At 49.2% G+C, this 23,704-nt stretch overlaps 2 protein-coding genes across 7 annotated transcripts in view; one reads left to right on the top strand and one right to left on the bottom strand.

Moving 5' to 3' along the window:
• zfyve26 (zinc finger, FYVE domain containing 26) overlaps positions 1–18,788 on the top strand; it is a 24,209-nt gene extending 5,421 nt beyond the window's left edge. The window contains exons 10-41 of one of the 6 annotated variants that reach the window (XM_035531402.2): positions 194–385; positions 477–1,025; positions 1,143–1,310; positions 3,180–3,334; positions 3,543–3,786; positions 4,598–4,861; positions 4,949–5,068; positions 5,360–5,530; positions 6,071–6,316; positions 6,534–6,639; positions 6,916–7,793; positions 8,035–8,240; positions 8,369–8,473; positions 8,934–9,056; positions 9,231–9,404; positions 9,687–9,936; positions 10,218–10,310; positions 10,712–10,896; positions 11,182–11,315; positions 11,741–11,769; positions 11,898–12,034; positions 12,240–12,460; positions 12,717–12,864; positions 13,041–13,250; positions 13,677–13,892; positions 14,133–14,330; positions 14,784–15,016; positions 15,275–15,437; positions 16,007–16,066; positions 16,239–16,421; positions 16,820–16,870; positions 16,961–18,788. In XM_035531402.2, coding sequence (XP_035387295.2) covers positions 194–385; positions 477–1,025; positions 1,143–1,310; positions 3,180–3,334; positions 3,543–3,786; positions 4,598–4,861; positions 4,949–5,068; positions 5,360–5,530; positions 6,071–6,316; positions 6,534–6,639; positions 6,916–7,793; positions 8,035–8,240; positions 8,369–8,473; positions 8,934–9,056; positions 9,231–9,404; positions 9,687–9,936; positions 10,218–10,310; positions 10,712–10,896; positions 11,182–11,315; positions 11,741–11,769; positions 11,898–12,034; positions 12,240–12,460; positions 12,717–12,864; positions 13,041–13,250; positions 13,677–13,892; positions 14,133–14,330; positions 14,784–15,016; positions 15,275–15,437; positions 16,007–16,066; positions 16,239–16,421; positions 16,820–16,870; positions 16,961–17,167 — 6,419 coding nt within the window. In that variant the 3' untranslated portion in view covers positions 17,168–18,788. The other 5 variants (XM_035531400.2, XM_035531404.2, XR_014126536.1 and 2 more) reach the window with 5 other exon arrangements.
• rdh12 (retinol dehydrogenase 12) lies at positions 18,744–23,704 on the bottom strand. The gene is made up of 7 exons (XM_027008228.3): positions 23,162–23,704; positions 21,886–22,004; positions 21,404–21,559; positions 20,919–21,023; positions 20,591–20,800; positions 20,022–20,211; positions 18,744–19,754 (listed from the first exon to the last, which is right to left on the bottom strand). Exons 1-7 carry the CDS (start codon positions 23,233–23,235, stop codon positions 19,652–19,654), a joined length of 957 nt encoding a protein of 318 aa, XP_026864029.2. The 5' UTR covers positions 23,236–23,704; the 3' UTR covers positions 18,744–19,651.

Below are 23,704 nucleotides of genomic sequence, written 5' to 3'. Positions count from 1 at the left end.
AGGGTACACACCCTTCAGTTGCCCCAGCACTGATGGATGTGAGCTCTAACCGTTCTGAAGTTAGCAAATCTCCAGAAATTGAAACCCTCTGCCAATTGTTTTGCATCCTTAGCCATATTGCCTTTGTCTGCAAGCAGGCAAACTAACTCCTAGATACATCTTCCCTGGTGCGTTCCCCTGTGCTGTTGTCCAGGAGACCCATCGCTAGGCGACAGCCAGAGCAGCTCTGCCCAGCGCAATGTCATCCTGTTCAGGGGCTTCTGTGCCATGAAGTACGCCGTCTACGCCGTGTGCGCGAACGCGCGCCCACCCTGCGGGGACCCAGACCACAGCCCGCACCAGCTGCAGGTGGGGGAGCAGACTCCGGAGAGCCAGGCCCCCAGAGGTGTGTGCAGCGAGCGATCTTCGTGAAAGGTGTCCAGAGAGGAACTCTGTTCCTGCGCGCGATCTTCTGACCTTTTGACTTTTCTTCCCAGAACCCTCGTCCCTGTGCCAGGAGTACCTGTTGGAATGTCAGCTCTACCTGGAGTCAGTGCCTGCGATGTTTCGCCTGGAACTACTGGAGAACATCTTCTCCCTCCTCTTCCTGTCTGACTCGGACTTCATCCGAGAGGCAGAGTCGGCTGGCGGCGAGACGAAGCAGTACGCCGATGGCAAAGACGAGCTCCAGGGCGGCGATGCCGGCTCGAAAGAGCAAGCGAAGGGTGGTGTGGCGGGGGGCCGGGCCCGGGCCCGGGCCCGAGCCCGAGCCCCCGGGCTGCCTGGCATGGTTCCGGGATGCCGCGGCTTTCTGCTGGACGCCCGCGGGGTGGAGGATGTCCTGCGGCTGCTCAGGCAGGGTCTGGAGGGCGTGTGCACGCTGTCCCATTCCGACAGCCGAGTGCTGGGTGCCAAGGTCGCTGAGAGCTTGGGCTGCTCAGTAACCGCGGAGACATTTGCCGCACGACTGCAGAGATTGTCTAAGTGCACAGCCGAGGCGCAGTGGAGGCTGCAGGTCGTCACCAGTAACTATGGCATCGGTGTAGGTGAGTAGAGCCAAACTAGACCAACTAGTTTGCTAGTTCTATTCCCTAGTTCCACCTGACACTGTTTTAAAATATTTTTTAAGATGCAAGTGCCCACAACTGCAGGTGTGTGTGTAGGTGGGCTTGCTGCAGCCTCCCCTGTGGTAAGCTCTTCCCAGTCTCTGAGGCGTAGCAATAGCAGTGGTGTGTCTGGGGTCAGGAAGAAGAAGCGAAGCCATCGTCATCGCTCTGACCGAAACATCACCTCTGAGCGGCAAAATGGAGAGATCAGCACCAGTACTTCAGGTGAGTACACGCACACACACACACACACACACATACACACACACACAATCACCCCAGCAGTGCACCCGCCCTATTACACCGTGTTCCGAATTATTATGAAGATATTTTTCTCTGATTTTCCTAAATGGTCAATGCAAATGACTCAGTATAATTTTTCAAGTCATCAACCGTTAGAGTATAAATCGAGTTTTATTGAACAAACCTCCCAATAACAATATTTTTTCAAAAATAAACTCAAAATGCACTGTTCCAAATTATTATGCACAACAGAGTTTCAAAACACTTTATAGGTTGTAAAGAACTGAAAATGGTCATTTGTTGAATTTGCAGCATTAAGAGGTCACAGTTACTGAAAACAAAAGCTATTTCAATTAAAAGAAAACAAAAAACCCATCTCAACAGGCTAAGTTGCATGTTAACATAGGACCCCTTCTTTGATATCACCTTCACAATTCTTGCATCCACTGAACTTTTTTGGAGAGTTTCTGCTTGAATTTCTTTGCAGGACATCAGAAAAGCCTCCCAGAGCTGCTGTTTTGATGTGAACTGCCTCCCACCCTCAGAGAGCTTTTGCTTGAGGATACTCCAAAGGTTCTCAGTAGGGTTGAGGTCAGGGGAGGATGGTGGCCACACCAGGAGTTTCTCTCCTTTTATGTCCATAGAAGCCAATGATACGGTGGTGTTTTTACAGTATGAGATGCTGCATTGTCATGCATGAAGATTTTGCTATGGAAGGCACGGTTCTTCTTTTTGTGCCATGGAAGAAAGTGGTAAGTCAAACGCTATATTCTTCGCTGAGGTCATTTTCACACCTCCAGGGACCCTAAAGGGGACTAGCAGCTCTCTCCCCATGATTCCGGCCCAAAACGTGACTTCGCCTCCTCCTTACTGACGTCGCAGCCTTGTTGGGACATGGTGGCCATCCACCAACCATCCACTACTCCATCCATCTGGACCATCCAGGGTTGCACAGCTCTCATCAGTAAACAAGACTGCTTGAAAAGGAGTCTTCATGTATGTCTGGGCCCACTGCAACTGTTTCTGCTTGTGAGCACTGGTTAAGGGTGGTCAAATAGTAAGTTTGTGCACACCTGCAAGACTCTGGAGGATTCTACACCTTGAGGTTTGCGGGACTCCAGAGGCGCCAGCAGCTTCAAATCCCTGTTTGCTGCTTTATAAAGGCATTTTAGCAGCTGCTCTCTTAATCTGATGAATTTGTCTAGCAGAAACCTGCCTCATTTTGCCTTCATCTGCACAAACCCGTCTGTGCTCTGAATCAGCCACAAATCTCTTCACAGCACGACGATCACGTGAAACATATGATGTTTTCATACCTTGTCCAAGACACTGCACTATTTGACACATTTCAGCAGCAGAGATCCTTTTTCTTTCCCATATTGCTTGAAACCGGTGGTCTGCTTAATAATCTGAACGTCCTACTTAAGTAGTTTCCCTTTAATTGGGCTCACCTGGCAAATTATCACAGGTGTCTGAGATTGATTTCAGTGACCCAAGGAGCCCTGAGACAATACCATCCATGAGTTTAATTGAAAAACAAAAAGTTAAATCTTTGACACTTAATTTCAATTTGCATAATAATGTGGAATGCGGTGTACTTTCAGGCTATGTTTGTACAGTCACAGTCTTTTCTTGAAAGGGAAGTCCAATAACTTTTCATCAGAACAAGCTGAGTGACTTGACAGTAAATGAATTCTGCAGAGGTTTTTTAAAATGTTATTTTATTCTGCAACAAGCACTACAGTTCCCAGGGTGCTTTTTAACAGGTGGGGGAAGACTGTCTGCACGTGCCGGGTTTGGGTATTGGTGCAGGTTGGGTTTGTGAAATCCCGCCGTGTCTCCTGTGTCCAGATGGGGGCGGGAGCGGAGCTGCAGGCGTGTGTGTGGAGCACGACACGTGTGTGTGCGGAGGGTCGCACATCTGGCTGGTTCCTGCCTTGTTCTCCCCGCCGGAGTCTCTACTCATCTCCTGCATCCGCAGGGACAACTACGTGGAGGCCCACCAGGTGAGGGCGCACACCCTCATGTAACACACACCCAGGAGAGTGAAGCTCCTGGGAGCCAGAATGCGTAGGTTAGGATTGTGATGGGTGTGGCTATATAACGTGTGTGTGTGTGTGTGTGTGTGTGTGTGTGTGTGTGTGTGTGTGTGTGTGTGTGTGTGTGTGTGTGTGTGTGTGTGTGTGTGTGCGCGTGCGCGTGTACGTTCTGTAGGTGATGCTGATGTTTGGCTTGGAGAACGCGCCGTGCTCCGGGGAGCTGCTCTTCATGGAGCGCTACCGTGAAGTCCTGACTCAGCTTGCCCAGGTGGAGCAGAAGATCGAGAGTCAATCACTCTCTTCCTCATCATCATCCTCGGAGGGGCTGGGCTCTGGTGGGGGGGCGGGGCCTGGGAGGACCAGACTGGCCAGCAGCAGCCGCTCCACACTACAGAGCATCGGCAACGCAGCTGCAGCAGGTACGCATTCACACACACATACTCATACATATGCATCTATAGACATGCATTAATACATGGACACATACAGAAGTGTACATTTTTGTATATGTGCACGCACTCATTTGCATGACTGCACACACATGCACATGCATTTCATACACATGTACACACACATGCAGTTATATTTGGTCATGTGCGCACACACACGCACACAGGCATTTAATCAGATGAAACATGAATACACCTGTTCATACATGCATACACACATGGTCATTATATGTGCACACACGTGCACGAACATACCCACTGTCTGTAAAGGAGTATTTACTGTATCTTAATTAATTTCTTGGCATCTTTGTTTCTGCTACAAATGTGTATGTGACAAACCTTTCAAATGAATTGAATTGGGTTTAAGTCATTAATAATTAGATTACTGCCACTATGCTGTTCCTACATTCTTTTATCTCTTGTCTCATGTTTAGATAAGATATCTATATCTCACTCAGCTGAACTTACGAGCATCATGGCATGTGTCATTATACGTGGTCGTCATGGTGATCGGCGAGCGTTTTCAAACTAATCACTCAAACACTTTGCTGATCTTCCTACCATGGCAAAAGGCGCTATATAAATAATTGAACAACTTATGTCAATTCCATTCCAAATTTGAATGTATTGTAACGTCATTGATGGGGAAAGTGTCAGATGTGCTCATCTTTCATGCTGTCCTCCTGTAGGACTGTCTTGACTTCTGGCTTAATACGTACCAGCTAGCAAAGAAACCCTGTGTGGGTTAAACGCTGTGCGGTTCTCTGCCCTGCACCTTCAGGCATGGCCTTCTACTCGATCTCGGACGTCGCTGACCAGCTGCTCAGCACACCTGCCCGCCCCGTGCCCTGCCTCGAGGAGGGCTACTGGCTTGCGCAACCCCTCCCCGACTCCTCGGGCCTCCTGCGCCTCCTGCTGCAGGAGCTGAGCCCCGCGAGCATGGCCGCCTTCGACCTGGCATGCTGCCAGTGCCAGCTGTGGAAGAGCTCGCGGCAGCTGCTGGAGACAGCCGAGAGGAGGCTCCACGCCTCGCTGGAGGGCCGAGGTGGGTCCGCGGGCACGGGCGACTGCGTGGCATGTGGCCACGTATGGGGAGGTGGAAGGTTCATTTCCTCTCTCTGTCGCGCAACAGGTGTGAAGGTGAACTCCATGGTTCCTCACTCTGAAGGAGTTTGTGGCTATCCTTCTGTGTTGGAACGTATCGGCAAGATTCTTAACAGAACATCTGCCAGCAAAGGACCAGCAAAACCAGGTATACAAGCAAAGCGCATTCTCTCACGCACACACACACACACACGCGCACAAAAACAAAAAACCTCCAAAACTAACAAGCAAACTAACAAGCCACACAAACTGTGCTGTAAACCAGTTACGCAAGGAAGGCTGTCGCTCACTATGAACGCACACAAATGCTACGAGCGCACGCGCGTTTTGTTACCGTGCCGATCCTGTAGCCATCTTTTTTCCCTGTCGTCGCCTCCCTGCGTGGGTCTCTTCATCGCTCTCATTTCCTCCGCATCCGTTTCTGCCTGTCTGTGTGTAGATGGTAGTGGAGAGGAGGGTGTGCCCCAGGCTCCGTTTGGCTGTAGTGCCCAGGATGTGCTGCTGTGTTGTCACCCATCCCTGACGGAGGAGGTCATCGCCGGACGCCTCGCCCTCATCCAGTGCCTGGATGTCACCCTGCAGACCCTGGCCGCCGCCATGGACGCGGCTGGTAAAAAGCGCTGGGAGCCTTCTCCGGCTCCACCCTAGCACCTGCGCCGCCTAACCGGCACCAGCTGCCTCCTAAACCCCTTTCCTCACGACAAGCCGATTGTTGCAGTTGTGCACTAAACGTCTCGGAGCTGAATGTCTGAGCATGCATGCTTGTGTGTTTTGGTTGGAGAAGTTACCTTACTCATAATGTTGTAAGTGTATTGTTAACATTAGCGGAGTATAACTGACGAGTGAGCAGGTTACACTGTTCAACCTCTAGATTTAATGTCTCGACTATGTGGCTAAGCATTGGGAACAGTAACAGGTCACGTCTTCCTTCATCTGAAAGTCATTTGTGTTAAGCTGGCTGTCACTGTTCATCTTCTTTGAGCTGTACTATATGGGGCAGATTTCAAAAAGTTAGATTACAGTTCTGTCCAACAAGAGTGATATTCCTATTGGGCAATAATCACTTTATTATCAAGTTATTAAGCTTATGGAGAAATCGCGTCCTTGGGGTGGCGCTGCCGGCTCTGACCGCCTCTGCTGCTCCCTACAGGTGAAGGCCAGTCAAACAGTGCCGTGCTGTCCTTCCTGCTTGACCAGGCTGTGCTGAAGCCGTCCGAGCTGGACTCGCACCCCGTGCGCTTGGCCATGAAACAGCTGCTGCGTTCGCTCGACCAGCTCGAACAGCTCGGCCTGCCTCAGCCGGACAGCGCCCCACACAGGCCGGACTACGTCCGCAGCTTCCTGGACTATGTCAACATGCTGGCGAAGGTGCTCGTCCGCAGCCTGAGCTCCGAGGGTGAGTGGCTTGTTTTTGTTTGTTTTAAACACCGGTTAATTAATCGTGTCGTTGAAAAATAGTTGAAACATGTTGCTTAGTAACTGCATAGCAACATGTATGGCTCTTTAACAAGTCATTGCCTGGAATGTGTGTGTGTGTGTGTGTGTGTGTGTGTGTGTGTGTGTGTGTGTGTGTGTGTGTGTGTGTGTGTGTGTGTGTGTGTGTGTGTGTGTAGATCAGAGTGCAGATGTGAAGCTGGGGAATCCTCTCCTCGTGCTGCTGCAGCCACCTGCCCAGCTGCTGTCGCACTTGCTCTTCGAGAGGCAGGTGGCACCTGACAGGTACGGCATGCGCACCGGCCTCGCTGTGTTCACCCACCGCAGGCAGGGCTGATGAAGTTCCACAAACAGGAGCGTCTGTGCACGCGGCTAACATCCAGAGCGCACACAGCCCTCTGCCGTAAAGTCTGCACTCAGTGGCCAAACCCCAACGATAACCAGGAACATGCACCCAGCTACAAAACTGAAATACAAAACTGTATTTGTTTTTGTGTGTGTGTGTGTGTGTGGGTGTGTGGGTGTGTGGGTGGGTGGGTGGGTGGGTGCCTGCCTCTTTAGGTTGTCATCTCTGCTACATCAGGAAGGCCTGCATGTGAGCGTCCAGCAGGTCATAGTTCAGCGCTGCTGTGAGCCCCTCCCCCTCTGGGACCCCCGCTTTCCGAAGGTCATGGGGGCCAGCGTGGGCGGCGCCTTCTGCCCTGCCAGCATCTCCGCCCTCCTACAGCAGCATGCCCAGGAGTGCGTGCCTGCCCTCGAACTCTCCGACCCCACCTCTGCGTCCGACCCCGGCTCGGCGTCCGACGCCTCTGTTGAAGCCGCTGACCCTCCGAACCCTTCCGCCTCCCCTCCTTCCCTGTCTTCGTCCCCGCCTTCGTCTTCCTCCTCCTCCTCTTCCTCCTCTTCCTCGCTCTTCCTCCTCACGCCCTCCGCGATCTCCTTCCTGAAGTCCCGCTCGGCCCTGGCGGCAGCGCTCGCGTGCCTCTCCGCTGGCCGGGCCGAGGTGGTCCGCTCCGAGGTGACCTGGCCGGCCCTGTCGGGGTGGACCGGCCTGCCCTCGTACTTCCGGAGCGCGGTGCGCAAAGAGGCGGTGCTCGACAGCGAGCAGATCGCCCGCGAGGGCGAGGCCTTGCTCCGGGACTACCCGGTCCTGAGGGCCTACTTGCGAGACATGGTATCGCCACTGCTGGGGGCCCGGCTGGGCGTGGCCGAGGGCGAAGACGGCCTCGGGGCAGTGCTGTGCGGCAAGGCCGTGGTGGGGATGCTGTTCTCTGGGCTGCAGGAGGGGGCAGGGCAGTTGCTGGCAGCCCACGCCTTCCAGCAGGCCCTAAGCGGTGGGGACCTCGACCGAGCCCTGGCCCTGCTGGAACTCTACGCTCAGAGCTGCAGCCAGCAGGAGGTGCTGCGGGACAGGCTGCTTGCATGCACTGCACTGGAGGGTGAGTTACATTATAATCGGTGTGTCCACTATTGCTGACCGGCAATTCTGACTGAGAAACTGTGATATCCATATAGCGTAGCCATGGAAAAGTAATAGTGTAATGCCCAGTAAGTACGAGTTGCCCTCAGGCCCATTTTAATAATTTAACTTTGAGAAATAAAGGCATATCGGATAAATGGGCAGTGTGTTCTGATCTGTGTGTGTGCGCGTACTTGTGTTTGTCCCCTGCGTATACGCAGATGCAGGCGCCGGTGGCCCCGAGCGACTGATGCGTGTGTGTGACCATGAACTCCGCGCTCGGGCGGCGCTGCAGGGCTTGGAGCAGTGGCCGCTGCAAAGCTGCCTTCACCTGCTGCGCTTCTGCCTCTCCGCCTCCGTCGACCCAGACGACGAGCTCACGCTGCAGCTCCGGCTGAAGAAACGCGAACTCGACATGTACCACGGGGTGCGTCCACTCAGCATGCTCTCTGCCATTTTGTTGTATAGTGTGAGCCCTCTGACCTGTGCTCTGCCCCCTGTGCCACCTTTTGACATGCGCACGCACGGTGCTCTTGTGTCATGTGCATCATGTAGATCCTGAGCTTGCAGCCTCCACTGAAGTGGCACACATGGCAGGAGCTGAGGGATGAGTCCAGGAGGAACCCAGAGGACATGTTGACCCTGCTGCTGCACACCCAGGTCGGTGCCGCCTCCCCTAACGAATCACAAATGCTATTTACAGTAGCAGCAGCAGCAAGTGTTGTTGTTTATTTATTTATTTGTAATACCTTAAGTGTACGCAGGAAATATCCCAGCAATTCGTGACTGTTTTTTGCAGGGTACTTAGTGTACAGCACAATTACACATCTGAATGCACATTTGTCTCCTGTTTGTCTGTGTGGATGGAGGTGAAATTTTAAAGGTTTTAAAAATATTATAACCCTTTATAACAATCTACTTAACGTCCTCAACGGGAAGTCATTTTTGCCTCTACTTCCTGCAGGGTTTCATGCAATGAACATTGTCCATGCACTAACCCTTATGGTACACAGGTTATACATTTTGTGTGTGTTTGTGTGTGTGTGTGTGTTTGTGTTTGTGTGTTGCGTGTGTGTTTGTGTGTGTGTGTGTGTGTGTGTGTGTGTGTGTGTGAGATCAGGACTTTGAGCTGTGTTCTCAGTGGGTGGAGCTATATCCTGTTTCAGAGCAGTCAAGGCTTCAGCTCCAGACAGAGAGCCTGCTCCATCTACTAGACAAAGGCCACTCTGAGGAAGCCTTCCAGGTTTGTGTGTGGGTGTAAAATATTCAAACAGAGATGGTGATGGTGTGTAGGAAAGTTCTGATGTCAAAACATTACTTGCCATTGTCCTTTTAAAATATCAAACAAAAAAAACACCCCAAGGGCTTTGTGCTATATTTGCATCATTGCTATTTTTCCTCCTGTCTCCCATGCCAGCTCCTCGAGAGCCTCTCTGATTCGCTCGCTTTGGAGGTCAGCGAGCACGCTCTTGATCGAAGGCCTGGATTGGCTGCCTGCCACTTCTTGTCCGACTACCTCACGCTGCACTTTCAGAGTCGAATGACCCCAGCACGCAGACGTCACATAAACGCCCTGCATCTTGGCTCTAAGGTGGGGGTGGGGTGGGAGTGTGTGGGTTTCTTTTTTTTCTTTTCTTTCCCCCTGCCTTGTCCTAGGTGTCATATGTGATCATTCGTTTATGCTTATATCGTACTAGGCTAAAAACAAAGGATTTTTGTTTAACTAGTTTGTCCCCTGATGAAATGCACAACTGCCATAATGTAGCTGTTTCTTTACCCACCTGCATGGAGTGGTGCACCTCCGCCACACATCTTAACGCGTCATGACACAAAGGGTTCTGAATGCCTGTCGCGTCCTCCGCGGCAACCACAGGTGCTGCTGACGCTTCCGGAAGCTTCCCGGCCAGACTACTTCCAGCTTCTCGCCGAACCCCTTCTCATGCTCGAGCAGCTCCTGATGAACCTCAAGGTGGACTGGACCTCGGGCGCCGTCACCACGCTCCGGAACCTTCTGCCTGCCGAGGATGCTGGCATCAGCGGGCAGCAGATCGACGCGCTGCTGGCTGAATACGCCCACAAGGCCCTTGAATTCCCCTATGCCCCACGGGAGAGGTCACGGAGCGGTGAGAGCGTAGCCTTCGGGCACTACCAGACACTCTGCACACGTGCACACACTCCCCAATGTGTTTTATTAGGTTAGAAAGCATAGAGGTCTTGATCGCCTCTTCATTAACACGTGCCAGTACGTAGCAATACCCTCTTTAACAACGCACACCTTTCCCTCATTGTTTTCACACTGTGTATATAAAGAACCATGCACGTGTACACTAAGTGAACATTCGCTCAGTTAAAGGTTCGCTAGTTAAAGGTGATGAGTATTTTTCTTATTGCATTTGCGTTTCAGATTCCGTCATCAGCCTGCAGGAGGCGCTGCTTCAGTGCCCGGCCATGGATGCAGCTCCACTTTCCCCGAACCACACGCCACCTTCCTCATTAGGTCAGCCCTGCACTCCCACAACTACGCCCCCTTCCTTAATCAGGTCAAACAAACAAATGACATGAAAGTTTTTGCTCAAAATGACTTTGCTTAGTTTCTTATTCTTCAGAAATTATTGAATGTTTTTAGCATGTCAAATGGTATTTGCCAAATGTTCTTTATAAATAATGTACATTTTAGAGTGTACAAAATAGTGTGGCTCTTTAGACACCTTGTGCACCTTAACAAACCAGAGTTCAAAAAACTACCCACTTGGGAAGATGTGTAAACAAATACAAATCTCATTTGACACTAATAAAGACTCAATACTTTATTTCATTTTAACTCTCTTAACTCGTTTTTGAGCTCTTGTATTCATTGCAACTTTAAGAATTTGGCTTTTGGTCCCCCCCCTTGTATAGGTAGTACTCCCATGCACACTCCATCTAGCTCCGCCCACAGCCGAGAGTGGGGTTCCAGCGGCAGGAGGTCACGCCCCTCAACCGCCCTCTTCACACCCCCAGAGAAAATGCCAGATCGCAAAGACTGGATACCCGACCACCAAAAGCATATATGCATGGTGTGCCAGAGAGAGAGGTTCACCATGGTGAGGTTTAGAGATGGCAGGCATGGCATGACATGCCTTTTTTTCTTCATGTTCGTTTTTTAATTTTTCTGTTTAAATTACATAAATTAGGGTTAAGTACCTTTTTCCATGGTGCTTTTAAGTGTGCATGGTGCGTGGGTGACTAAACCTGCAGATGTGGGTTTGTGTGTGTGTCTCTCTCTCTCTCACACGCGCACACACACACACACACTCCCTTCTTCTCTCTTTCTCTCCCTCACTCACACTCCATCTTGTCCCACCCTGACCTTCCTCTGCCCTCCGTAGTTCAACAGGCGACACCACTGTAGGCGCTGTGGGAGGCTGGTGTGTCACGCCTGCTCCACCCACAGGATGGCAGTGGAGGGCTCGGAGGAGGCCGTGAGAGTGTGTGATGAGTGCTACAACTTCTACCACCCCGAGTGAGACACACACACGCACGCACCCCTTGTTTAAGAGCACTATGTGAGATATAAGTGCACCCATATAAGGTCCTGTCATTGAAAGATTTATAAAACATGTATAACCTTTAATTTATTTAAAAGACCTACAACTAGCAGAGGGAGTTTAGACATATGCAGTCATGATTCTCCATGCACGTGTTAAGCATACATAATGTATAAAATTTTAAAAATAGGGTCCTTCAGTCAAAGTGTTGTCTGAAATTTGATAAAACCTTGAAAAGCACTCGTTGGGTTTTCTGTTGAGTACAGAGTTATTTTACTGGAATTTTGTCTAAGTGTACTGGGCATGTTTGGAGGGTGATCAGTTTATTAGATAAAATGCGCTGCACTCCCCACAAAATGGTCTCTGACGCTCTCGTTTGCGCTGTGTTTTGCTGTTGCAGCTCAGATGACGAGCTGGAGCAAATGGAAGGTATTTCTTCTCCACCCGTCTCCACCTCTCCATCTATTCTGCACAGTCACCGTATTTACTAGCATGCTTCCTGCTGGGATTTGCAATATGACTAAGATGAGAGCTAGCTCTTTCTCTCTTCCCACAAGCAATTGGCAGCCCTGTCTCCATCGATGGAGTTTTAGACGGGGTTGTCGATATCCCCGAGATTCCTCAGAAGCAGTACCGGCTCAGCCCGGACCCGGCAGAGAACCAGCAGCTGCAGAGTGAATTCTACTACGAGCAGGTCCGGTTCTGCGTCCGAACCCCGAGACCGCTCCTCCTTTAATGGCATTCGGGCTCGTGTACAGCTGAGCAGAGCAAGATTTTCGGATCCCTTACCAAATACAATTGACCAGTACCAATTAACACATCATTTTAATTCAAAATTAAACTGAACTTGTTCCCATCATCACTCTGTCTGTGTTGTTGTTTTGTTTTTTCCCCGTCAGGCCCCCAGTGCCTCTCTCTGTGTGGCAATCCTCACCCTGCACAGCGACCACGCCACATGTGCCCACCAGCTGATTGGCCACTGCCGCTCGCTGTCCCGCCGGCTGACCAATCCCGAGGTGGATGCCCGCCTCCTGACTGACATCATGCGGCAGCTGCTGGTCAGCGCCAAGCTGATGTTTGTCCGGGCGGGACGCAGCCAGGACCTGGTCCTCTGTGACAGGTTGGCTGGGACTTGCACTGCTCCTGCTCACGCCTTCAGCATTTGAAAGACAGCCTTCAAATACCCTACAAATGTCTCTTGCTCCTATGAATTCAGAATTCGTAGTATTTTTGAGGGGGATTTTAAAGACGTATTTTGGGCATTAGGTGTTCCAGTAGTCGTCGTACACACTGACTCTGGCACTCTTCCTCTCTTTTGACCTTTCTCTCTCGCTCTCGACCTCCATCTTTTCCTCACTCCTGTGCCCTCTCCGCAGTTACATCAGCAAGGTGGACGTGCTGAAGATCCTGGTCAGCGCCAACTACAAGTACATCCCGTCCCTGGACGACATCCTGGAGATGGCGGCGGTGATGCGACTCAGGAACCAGCTGTTGGAAGCTGAGTACTATCAGCTGGCCGTGGAGGTGAGGCGTGGATGCCCATCGCTGCTTGCTCCCTGAAGCCCCCCAACCCCCCCCCCCCCCAACAGAGAAGCACTGTGAAATCATAAAAAAATATTCTGGTGGAGTAGTGCAAACAGGTTGATACGTGTCCCCCCCCCCCCCCCCCCCCCCCCCCCCCGGTCCTGGGTCCATACCAGGTGTCCACCAAAAGCAGCCTGGACACCAGCGGCGTGTGGCATGCCTGGGGCATGGCAATGCTGAAGGCCGGCTGTCTTGGTGGCGCCCGTGAGAAATTCTCCCGCTGCTTGAAGGCTCCGGTGGACCGTAACCAGCTAAACCTGGGCCCCCGGCTGCTGCAGGAGGTCGTCCAGCACCTGGAGTCCAGCGTGCGACTCACGCAGGGCACGGTAGGGCCGTGAGGGAGCATCAGTCTGGCCGCCCCTCAGTTAGGCGAGGGCTGAGCTAGCTGCTTGAGACCTGAAGGGTTCAAATGACTGCCATGACACCTTTATTCACCTTTTGTTCTCTCATTGTTACACAGTTTTTCATAAAACGAAGATCATAACTAATCCGTTTCCTTAGAAAGGAAACAAATTTGCTTCTTAATGTATCCTCAGGATATCCGTGTGCGTGTGCGTGCATGGGGGTGTCTGCAGGCAGTCAGTGAATGACTGCCATGACACCTTTATTCACCTTTTGTTCTCTCATTGTTACACAGTTTTTCATAAAACGAAGATCATAACTAATCCGTTTCCTTAGAAAGGAAACAAATTTGCTTCTTAATGTATCCTCAGGATATCCGTGTGCGTGTGCGTGCATGGGGGTGTCTGCAGGCAGTCAGTGAGGATATTCTAGCGTCCCTGACGGAGCTGGAGCTCATCCTCCGTGACCAGGCTGCCATGGATCGGCCGGAGGGCCAGGTGCAGCGCTGCAGCCACTACCAGGAGTGCCTGTACTACCTGCTTACGTACGGGACGCACCTCAGCCTCGTCAGCTTCTACCTGCGTCACGACCGCCTGCGAGATGCTCTCACGCTCCTGCTTAGCAAGGTACACCCCCACCCTTCGTGCTTTGGACCTGGTCCCACAGCTAAGTATGTGGACCCTTAAAGTCCTGGCCTAAAAATAGCTAGACAGCGCGGTGTGTAATCGGACAGTAATCTGACAGTAACTGAGCTGCTCTTGCTTTGACTATGTCTTCCAGGACCTTTAGTTTCATAGTCATAATAATAGCTGTGAGGATGAAGGGCGGAGTGTTGGCTTGGGGTTCAGCCTTTGTCTGTCTCATAGGAGTGCCCCGAGGAGGTGTTCCTGGAGGGCGTGCTGCAGCCATGCCTGGAGCGGGGCCGTCTGGGGGTCCTGCAGGGGTTGCTGGAGAGCCTGGACCCCACGCTCGAGAGATGGGGCCACTACCTGCTGGCAGCCTGTCACCAGCTGCAGCGCAAGGCCCATTACCACACACTCTACCAGCTCCAGCAGTTTATGATGGTACTGGATGCACACTAAATCTGTGCATACAGTCTGCAGACCCTTTCAGCACTTCTTGGTGATGCATTTGTTGTGAGGGCTTTTGATATTGAAATCAGAAAAGAATTTATATATTCTCCATGAATCTGAAAACATCATATTATAACAATTTGTCATATAAAGTGAACTTAATTCATGTCTTATACACCTATTTAAACCCTGAGTGACTTCACATGAATGAATGAGCTATGCATAGCGACTTCCCAAAGGGAGATGGGAGATGACCACAAACTTGGCAACGCAAGATTAGCTAACAAAGGATGTTTTTCTGTTTAAGAAAAACTTTCGGGTTTAGGCATTTACCCTTTATGGTTGCCTACTGCCTTCTCCTTAGACCCCTCCCCACGTTTCCATTGGCCATCCCAAATTGTTCATGCTGCATTCTGATTGGTTCCCCCGCCTACCTGTATCCAGGACCACGTGCGTGCCGCCATGACGTGCATCCGGTTCTTTGTGCACGGCGCGCGCTCCTACCTGCAGCTGGGCGAACAGCAGCGCTGGCTGGTGCGGGCCACTGAGCATCTGCGTGCCTATCTGCAGCAGCAGCAGCAGAGCCGGCGGAGGATGACGCCCCCGGGCTCCGCCCCAAACCCCGCCCCCACCACTGCGACCTTCCGGAAGAGGATGAGCTCCAGCGACGTGTCCAGGTCAGATGGAACCCGGGTCGGCACTTCGGGTCACTCTGGGTCATTCGCTAGTTCATCGGCTAGTTCAGCCCTAATTTGTCCCCCGGCTCATCCTCAGTTCGGCCCTACTTAACCCTCTCTCAGCCTTTTCAGGCTGAAACTGTTGAGCTAATATAAAGGCAGAGCTCCTAAGTCTTTTGTGTGTTGTCATGCCCTTTTCTAGTTGGCACAGTAATGGCCTGTTCCATAACGTCTTTTTTTTGGGGTTGTTTTTTTCAGACACATGAACACTATTGTGCTGCAGCTGGAAGTGACACGCTTCCTGCATCGCTGCGAAAGCTCCTCCCCCACTCGATCTGCTGTTAGCCCCACCCCTGCCGGGAATAGTGCTCCACCCACCCTCTTTGGGGGAAGTCCAATGAAGATGGATGTGGCTTGCAAGGTAATGTAGATACACATGCACATATATGAATAATTCCTCACACAAAACAAAGGGGGGGAAAATTTTTTTTAAATATAAGTGCCAATGCATTATTTAAATTGTGTTCTTAACCGACATGATCAGGTGAGTGCTCAGGCCAGTGTAGCCAAGTGCCACTGAAAACAAATATAATATAAACAACATGGAGCTGTCGACACTGGATCAGTATTCATTTTAGTGGCAGCTACGGTTATAAATATTTATAATCTTAGATTTAAAATATTTATAACCTAATTATCTTATTAGGGTTTTTGTATCAACCCTTATTAGGGTTTTTGTATCAACCCCGTATTACCCACTATGTGGGTCGCGGTTTGTGTGATTGGAATCAGTCAAGTTAATCAAACCCCCCTGCTTTGACTTCACTAATTCATTCCTAGAAAGAGTGGCCCCACTTTTTTGCTCCTCTTCCTGGGAGAGTCTTCCCTTCGCTTGAAGCCCTTAACTGAGGGCCTGTGGGTGGAGGCGGCTGGGTGGAGGTAGCTGGGTGGAGCTGCGGCCTGAGGCTGAGCCTGTCTCTTTCCATGCAGGTGATGCTGGGGGGTAAGAACATCGAGGAGGGGTTTGGCATCGCGTATCGAGTCATACAGGTAAGAGACTGCATCGTCCTCCTTTTCAACTTTATCATACTGCTCGTAATGTCTGATTTGAAGGTCTTAGGCCACAGAGACCAAGATCGTCTGAATCCCCACAAATCCCACAATTCTCTCCCTTCGTCCTACCATGCCTCGTGCCGTCCCCTCCCCCTCGGCCCGCGTGCAGGACTTCCAGCTGGAGCCGCGGGTGGTGTACGTGCGCGTGGGCCAACGGCTGGTGCACCAGCATCAGTACCACGCCGTCCGGCAGCTGCTCAAGTGCGTCGGCGAGTCGGGAGCGGCTACGAAAAGTGACTGCGATGCCATCATTCTCAGCTGCGTCTCGGCCGCCGAGAAGAGTCCCGCTGATGTGAGTCTGTCCCCACTCGGTACACGGCAGGCCAGACTGACCTCAGGTCAGCAGACTTGGCCTCTTCTGTTTTAAAATCATGGTAACTTTAGGACAAGAACTGAGCTCATTTCAAATTTCAAGCTAAAATGTAGAAATGTCAGTAACGCTTTGTTTGATGTGCTTGCCTCTTAAACACAGTAGCAGTGTTTAAGTGTTATTATAGTGGTTGTATTTTATAGAGTTTTTATAGTGGAGGGCTTCCATATTCCAGTCATTCTGGACAGCTAATTACAAAATAACGTTCTTACATTTATTATAGAAAAAACACTAAATGTTGCTATTGTTTCCCATTACACTGTTGCATATACTACAGGTTGTAGATATGTAATTAATTTTGATGTATGTAATTTATCGAGGCCAAAGAACTGGAGTCTCTCATTTTGGAGTCCAAAAGCCCTGAGATCAAGGTAAACATACATTCCATCTATTTATTTTTTGTGTGTTTTTGCAGATCCCGGTAGTACCATCTAAGTGTGTGTGTGTGTGTGTGTCTGTAGATAAAGGCATATCTGCAGTGCAGTAAACTCAGAGCAGCGTACCTCCTGGCTGTAAAGCTGGACTCGACAAAGGCGGGGCCCCAGGTCCAGGAAGTGCTCCAGGCTGCTGAGAGTTCAGGCGACTCCATCATGCAGGACATCTGTCGCCAGTGGCTCTCTGAACATCAGGAGCAGTTGTCTCGCCAACGCCACGGCCACAACAGGTAGCCCATGTCAGCAACTGCCACTCAACTCTTGCTCCCATTGGCTCCTGGGGATTGAAGCTCCGCCCTGCTCTGCTCCGACTGGCTGGAGTGGGTGTGCGTGAAGCTGCTTATTTATTTCCCAGGAAGCGAATCACCAAGGTGCCACCCCTGTCACGTGATCAGGTCTGTTGACTTTAGGGCCAAATCCAACAACTTTCCACCTTTCCACACTTCTGAAAGTGCGGTATTATCCTTGACCTCAAGTCTATTTCAGTGCTTCCTGCGAATTTAAGATTGTCTTGCAGAAGCACTTGATGGCAGCATGGGTTACCCACTCGCCTTAAGCATGTGTGGCCAGTATTTAACAAAATCACACAGTCCAGACTACAGAACAGTTCAACCGACAGCTGACGAGCTCTGCTAATGCAACGTGGCATTTGGTGCCCCCTGCTGGAGTTTACTTCTTTCGAAACCACTGACAGATTCACAGCACCTTTCACTGTCCAACCCAAACACGCAAAGGGATCCAATTTGCAACGTTCTGTGACGATTACCCCAACCTTCCAGGCAAGTCACTTCTAATCTGAGACCAGACTCGCTCGAGCCTTGGCAGTAAGGCAGTAATCCTAGCTCAGATGGATGGGGTTCTTCCACAGGGTTCTCGTTTGACCCCAGAGCACTTCAGCTCCAAACAGGGTACTGTGTGTGTGTGTGTGTGTGTGTTATGCATCAACTGACCTATTCATCAAGATATAAAATAGTGATATGGATAATATAATTGATCCAGTCCTCTTACTCTTAAAACAGTATGTTTGATGAATAGATCTTGAAAGAAATGTGTTGCATGGTTTGAGAAGTCCCGTCTTTTTTTGTTGCCTCTGTGATGGTATAGGCTTTTTGTGTAAAGTCTGCTTTGAAATGCCACTTTTTACCCACAATCCTCAGTAAAGGGAATCCAATGTCTTGGGGATGAGTGCATTACTGAAAAAATCTTTTTGGAGGGATCCTGTGTATAGCACAAGAGTTTGAATAGTGCTCAGGTTATGAAACTAAACAAAACAAGCAGCCTTCGATGTTTTGTACCAACGCAACGTTATTTGGGCATTTTTCAGCACTACTCTTCTTGGATGTTTAGGCTTTGTAAAGTCAATCTAGCAATTATGTTTGTGTGTGCGCGTGTGTGTGCGTGTGTGTCAGAATTTGCATTGCCACTTTATTTGATATATTGTTACTTGTTTAATTTGTATGAATAGGCCATACTGTGTGTGTGGGTTTAGGTGTGTTTTTTGTATCTCTGACTCACCTGTAATTCACAGCTTTTCTGAGACACATCCACTCCACTAACAGTACAGTTTAGTGTGTGGGTAGAGTTAATCCACTGCTAGAAGGCTATTGGTCGTGGGAGTTTCTATTCTCTTGCTTGTTTTCAGTCACTTTCAGTTGGTATATGGGGAAAATCTAATAAGAGACAAATAAGAGACATTTGCTTTTTTCTGTCCAGACACAGTAATGTCAGGTAATGATGGAAATGTGATAACTAACTTAAATATCTGTTTACCCTGTCTATGCACACAAAATAAAATAAGCACTGGAATAAATAATACTGTTAGTTTTAATAAACTGACCATTGAACAAGCTATAAAGATTTTTTTCTTGTGTGTGCATGTATGTATAGGTGTGTGTTCGTGTGCACACGTACAGAGGTAGGTAGGTGTGTGTGTGCGTGTTAATGCGTGTGTGTGCATGTATGTATAGGTGTGTTCATGTGCACGCACGTACAGAGTTTTGTGTGTGTGTGTGTGTGTGTGTGTGTGTGTGTGTGTGTGTGTGTGTGAGAGAGAGAGACATACTGTCTTCTCCATTTTCTTGTTGGCGAGATCAGACCAATTGAAACCTGCACACTAAAAACCTCTTACACTTACAGCAGTGTTCAACTGTGATTTAAATCACAACTTTCCCAGTTCTAACCTTGAGTGAGCGGAGTGATTTAAAAAAAAAAAAAAAAAAAAAGAAAGTATGGAACCATCATTACCACAAAGTGGGGTTCACCCCCCCCCCCCATAATGTATATTTAAATATCACTCTCTCTGGACATGAATGCAACAGTAGTAAAAAGGCTTGTTTGCTTCTGTATAAAAACCTTAGCATAGTCCTTGTCAGCTGTAGTGTGGGCTGTTTGGCATGGGAACGACAAAGCCACATTCACACCTCCAGGGAACAAACCAAATGAGAGGCAAAACGCAGCCCAGCACCAGACGGAACCGCAAGCCTGAGTACGGTTCTGTTCAGTGGCGCTCTGCAGCAGGTTGGCGGACGCGTGGAAGGAGGAGTTCGGCGGAATGGTGCAACATAATGGGGGAGGGTCAGTGGGGTGAGGCATTGGCAGTGGGAGTGTCTAATCAGGGAGCCCGGGGGGGGGTTGGGGTGTAAATGGAAAGATTTGTGATGAGACGGGGTAAAAGGGCTGTGGGTGGGGTCCCGGATGGAGGGATGGGTGGTGCTGGCCTCAGTCCCATTCGATGCCCAGGAGCTCACAGCTGACGTCCCACAGTCTTCGCGCGGTCTCCTCGCAGCGACCCTGAGGAGCAACGGAGGCTGGCGCGCAATCGCTGGGAAAGAGGGAAGAACAGAGAGGGGAACACGTTCCGTCAAGTCTTAGAAAATTAAGTCTTCATTTGAAGAAAAAGGAAGATATTTTAGGTCTCCATTCCAGTGTCTTTCTCCTTGTCCTTCAAATAAAGGACAAATAAAGATTTTTGTTCGTTACAGCAACAGTTTTTACACTACAGAACCAGCTCTGAGACTGTCTTATGGTAATGACTCCATCCGACAGCCTGCTGCCAGGGGTAGCTGGGCGGCAGCTCGCGCTGCCTCACCTAAAGTGTGTTCCTGAGATAGAGTGCAGCTCCTCCGCCGTAGCGCAGTAGATTGATGTCTGCGCTCCCTCCCGAGCCGTCTTCAGGAAGGCAGAGAAAAGTGCGAAGAGCAGCGACATGGTTGCCGAGTGACGAGTCAGCTCGGACCTCACCGAGCCCGGGTGCACCGAGTTCACCGTCACGTTCGAGCCTGGCAGGGGTCGAAAGGTCACAGTGGCTGGGGGGTTAATGTGGGATGGCGTGGGGTTGGCACCCAGTCTCGTCTGGTCCTAGCCACACTGAGTTATATGGTTATCTGGATCCAGCACAGTTAAACAGGTTGCTTCTACTTCCAGATGCACTCCTATTTCTGCAGGAGATGCTGTCACCTGAAAATCAAGGCTGTGACTTGCATAAAACTGTTCAAATGCATTGCTGTTTGACATAAAGTAATATGAAGTAATTCTTCTGTCCTGGCATGTAAAAGTTGCAACGTTCAATCCAACAGTATGATGTGTCATCAAAGCTGTGGATGGCTCTGTGTTATGATGGACAGCTCCTCCCACCAACCTCGGTGGCTGCCGCCATACCTTTTAGCCTGCGGGCCAGCTCGCGTGTGAAGAGGATGTTGGCGAGTTTGCTCTGACAGTAGGCCAGTCCGCTGTTGTAGCTGCCCTGGCTGTGCAGGTCGTGGAAGCGAATCCAGCCAAAGTAATGCGCCAGGGAGGAAACCACCACCACACGGGCGGGCGCGCTGCGCTTCAGCAGACCAATCAGGAGGTAGGTCAACAGGAAGTGACCTGACAGGAAGGGGATCAGACAGTAAGAGGGCCTGAATGATGCAGAACTATTTTAAGGTTGGGAAATTTTTTTTTAAAAACTCTGAAAGTTCATTGTTACATCCCACCCTAAATTTACCAAGGTGATTGACTCCCAGCTGCATTTCAAACCCGTCCACGGTTTTCATATATGGACACATCATCACTCCTGCATTGTTTATCAAAATGTCGAGATGATTCACCTCTGTGAAGAGAGACAAATCACAAGGGAGGGTGTTAATAAACATATGATGCTATAAACACTATAATACAGGCAATGCTATAAACACTTTCTAATATAAGCAGTGATAAGAAATGCCTTAAACACATTAGAAAACAGGCAATGCTACACAAAAAGATTCCACTCCACTAATATAAGACCTGACCCAGCAGGATGCATGGAGCATACTCTGGTCCATGAGCGGTGTGACTATTCTACATGACTACATCCAGCTACTGTTATGCTGTAGGGTTTCGTCCTTGAATGATGTTCACTTTTTTTTTTTTTCCTTTTAGCTGAACAGTGTAAATGAGGCTTTCAGAGTGAAAACTGGCGCTGCTGAGGACATGGGTGTGAGAGGGTACCTCGTAGGAATCTCTGAGCGAAGGCCCGGATCGAGCACGTGTCGGCCAGGTCCAGCTCGCGCACCTCCACCTGAGCACCACCCACCTGCGTGCAGATCTCCGCCGCCGACTCCTCACCCTTCGCCACGTCCCGACAGGCCAGGATTACCCGTGCACCTGCACGCAAAGACTTTTATTCCTACGGGTCTCCAGCACATGCTTCTACACTTCATTTGAGTGAGCTTTGTGGATGTAGTAATAATAATAATAATTATTATTTATTCATATAGCACCTTTTTAAAAACTATTTTACAAATTGAGTAACAGTGATTAAAGCCTTCAAATACAAACAGTAGAATGCAAAAATTGCAAATGGAAAAATAAATTGCTCAATAGCTAAATTTCACAAAATAAAACATTCGAATACAGAGAAGAAATGAAATGATATAATTGTTTGAAGCATTGGTAAAGAGAAGGGTTTTGCTGAAGCAGTTCTCCCTCACCCCGAGAGGCCAGGTCCAGTGCTGTCTCTTTCCCGATGCCAGTGTTCGCTCCAGTAATTAATACCGTTTTCCCATCCAAGCGCGCTGTAGAGAGACATGCACCACCTGCCGCGTATTTCCTACACAGAGAGAGAGAGAGAGAGCGAGAGAGAGAGAGAGCGAGAGAGCGAGAGAGAGAGAGAGAGAGAGAGAGAGAGAGAGAGAGAGAGAGAGAGAGAGAGAGAGAGAGAGAGAGAGAGAGAGAGAGAGAGAACAAAAACGTATTTTCTCTTTTTGGGGGTATTGGTATTCATCAATCAGTTTAACCAGTCAGTTAAGATTTTACGATGGTTATCTCACGGTGTAGTTGAGAACTTGCCAATGCAAAGGCGACTATGCTGGAAAATATTTTTTTGCTCAGCCTTGGAAGAAAGAAAATTGTGTAAACCAGATTAGGAACGTGAGTTATTTTCGGAAGTAGCTCAGTTCAAAAGAAAATTGAGCGCTTAAAAGCTTATACCGCTACGAAAAACTGACAGCTGAAGTTCTGAAAAACCTGTGTATTGCAAACATTTCAGAATCTTGGTGTTAGATTTTGTATTCGTGTTCTTCACATTTAAAATCATGTATGCTGTTAATTTCCTTGTCATTAGATGGCATATACAAACGCATCACGTGGGTCTTGTAATACAAGTATTACAAGGATCACAAGTAAAGATTCTGCATTTGCATTCGTGCTATTGATAACGTTGCTGTCAGTAACACCCACTGACTGTATAGACAGTCTGCGCAAACACCGTGGCTTACGAGTCACGCATTAAAGATGCATGGATTTTCTGCAACCAATGAGGCCGCACACATATGCGATAAACTCCGCCCTTAGAGAGATCCTATTGGTCGAACCCGTAAGCAGCTCATGTGCTGTGGAGGCGGTTACTGTAGCCGTCACTCAACATTCACCTATGCACTGAACACTCGGCAAAAAAATAATACATTTATAAAATACCATAAAACCTTAAAATGTATCGAGTGTGAAATTAAACACAACAGTTCGAGTGTGTCCAGTTAGGCCCAAGTATAAGAGCATAACCGCATATGTTTTTAGTGACTGTACTGCACATCCATGGACATTAATAGCTGTATCTGGACTTCTCTCGCTCAGAGGATTACGCGCAAACACCACATCAAGACCGCTAGCCTATATAAAACATAAATATGATTTGTAATGCATCGTCCTACTTCAGTGTAATTAGCCATACAGGAGTATCATCTCGTAAGCATGTATAATGATGTCTACCTGATGTGCGGGGACAGCAGTCTTAGTATTAGCGCGACGACTCCAAAACCAGCCACGACTACAACGAGCAGCATTATAACAGATATAAACGCCAGGGTTTTGAATGTCTAATAAACCGACTGCCTGCTGCTCTGAACTGTGTTAATGTGAATCTGTTTAGCTTCGCCACCTCCCACTCTCCTACTCTACATCTGTCTGAGTCCTGTCGGAATCACGGGATTGTAGTTTTTCTTCATTGTTGTGCCACTGAAAAACTACAGACGAAACAAAATCCCCAAATTCTCCACCATTTCGCTCATTAGCAGGCAGATCGAAGCTCGTGGCATCTATTTCATTAGTTGTCTTTTCAAATTAAGGATGGTCACTCATAGAGATATTCAGAAATTTGGATACATATTTAAGATACGCAATGTTAGGATTGATTAAGATACCATATATTTAACATCTCGTGCAAAAGGATTATACATATATATTCGTTCATGCATCTAATTTGACCTTATTGCTCAAACATTACACAGACTGCTAAAGCTTACTTTCCAAAAC

Source organism: Electrophorus electricus, chromosome 12, assembly GCF_041902795.1.
Source record: "Electrophorus electricus isolate QZ-2024a chromosome 12, ASM4190279v1, whole genome shotgun sequence".
In the NCBI taxonomy this organism is placed as follows: domain Eukaryota; kingdom Metazoa; phylum Chordata; class Actinopteri; order Gymnotiformes; family Gymnotidae; genus Electrophorus; species Electrophorus electricus.
The sequence above is the reverse complement of the archived record's forward strand: the minus strand, read 5'-3'. Positions and strand labels throughout refer to the sequence as shown.

Excerpts from the sequence above, each read along its gene's own strand:
- rdh12 (XM_027008228.3), bottom strand. The coding sequence starts at position 23,235 with ATGCTGCTCGTTGTAGTCGTGGCTGGTTTTGGAGTCGTCGCGCTAATA. Across the intron at positions 20,801-20,918 it reads GCTGGGAGTCAATCACCTTG|GTCACTTCCTGTTGACCTAC; the intron begins GTAAATTTAGGG and ends CCTTCCTGTCAG. Across the intron at positions 20,212-20,590 it reads GCTGGCCCGCAGGCTAAAAG|GCTCGAACGTGACGGTGAAC; the intron begins GTATGGCGGCAG and ends GACCCCTGCCAG.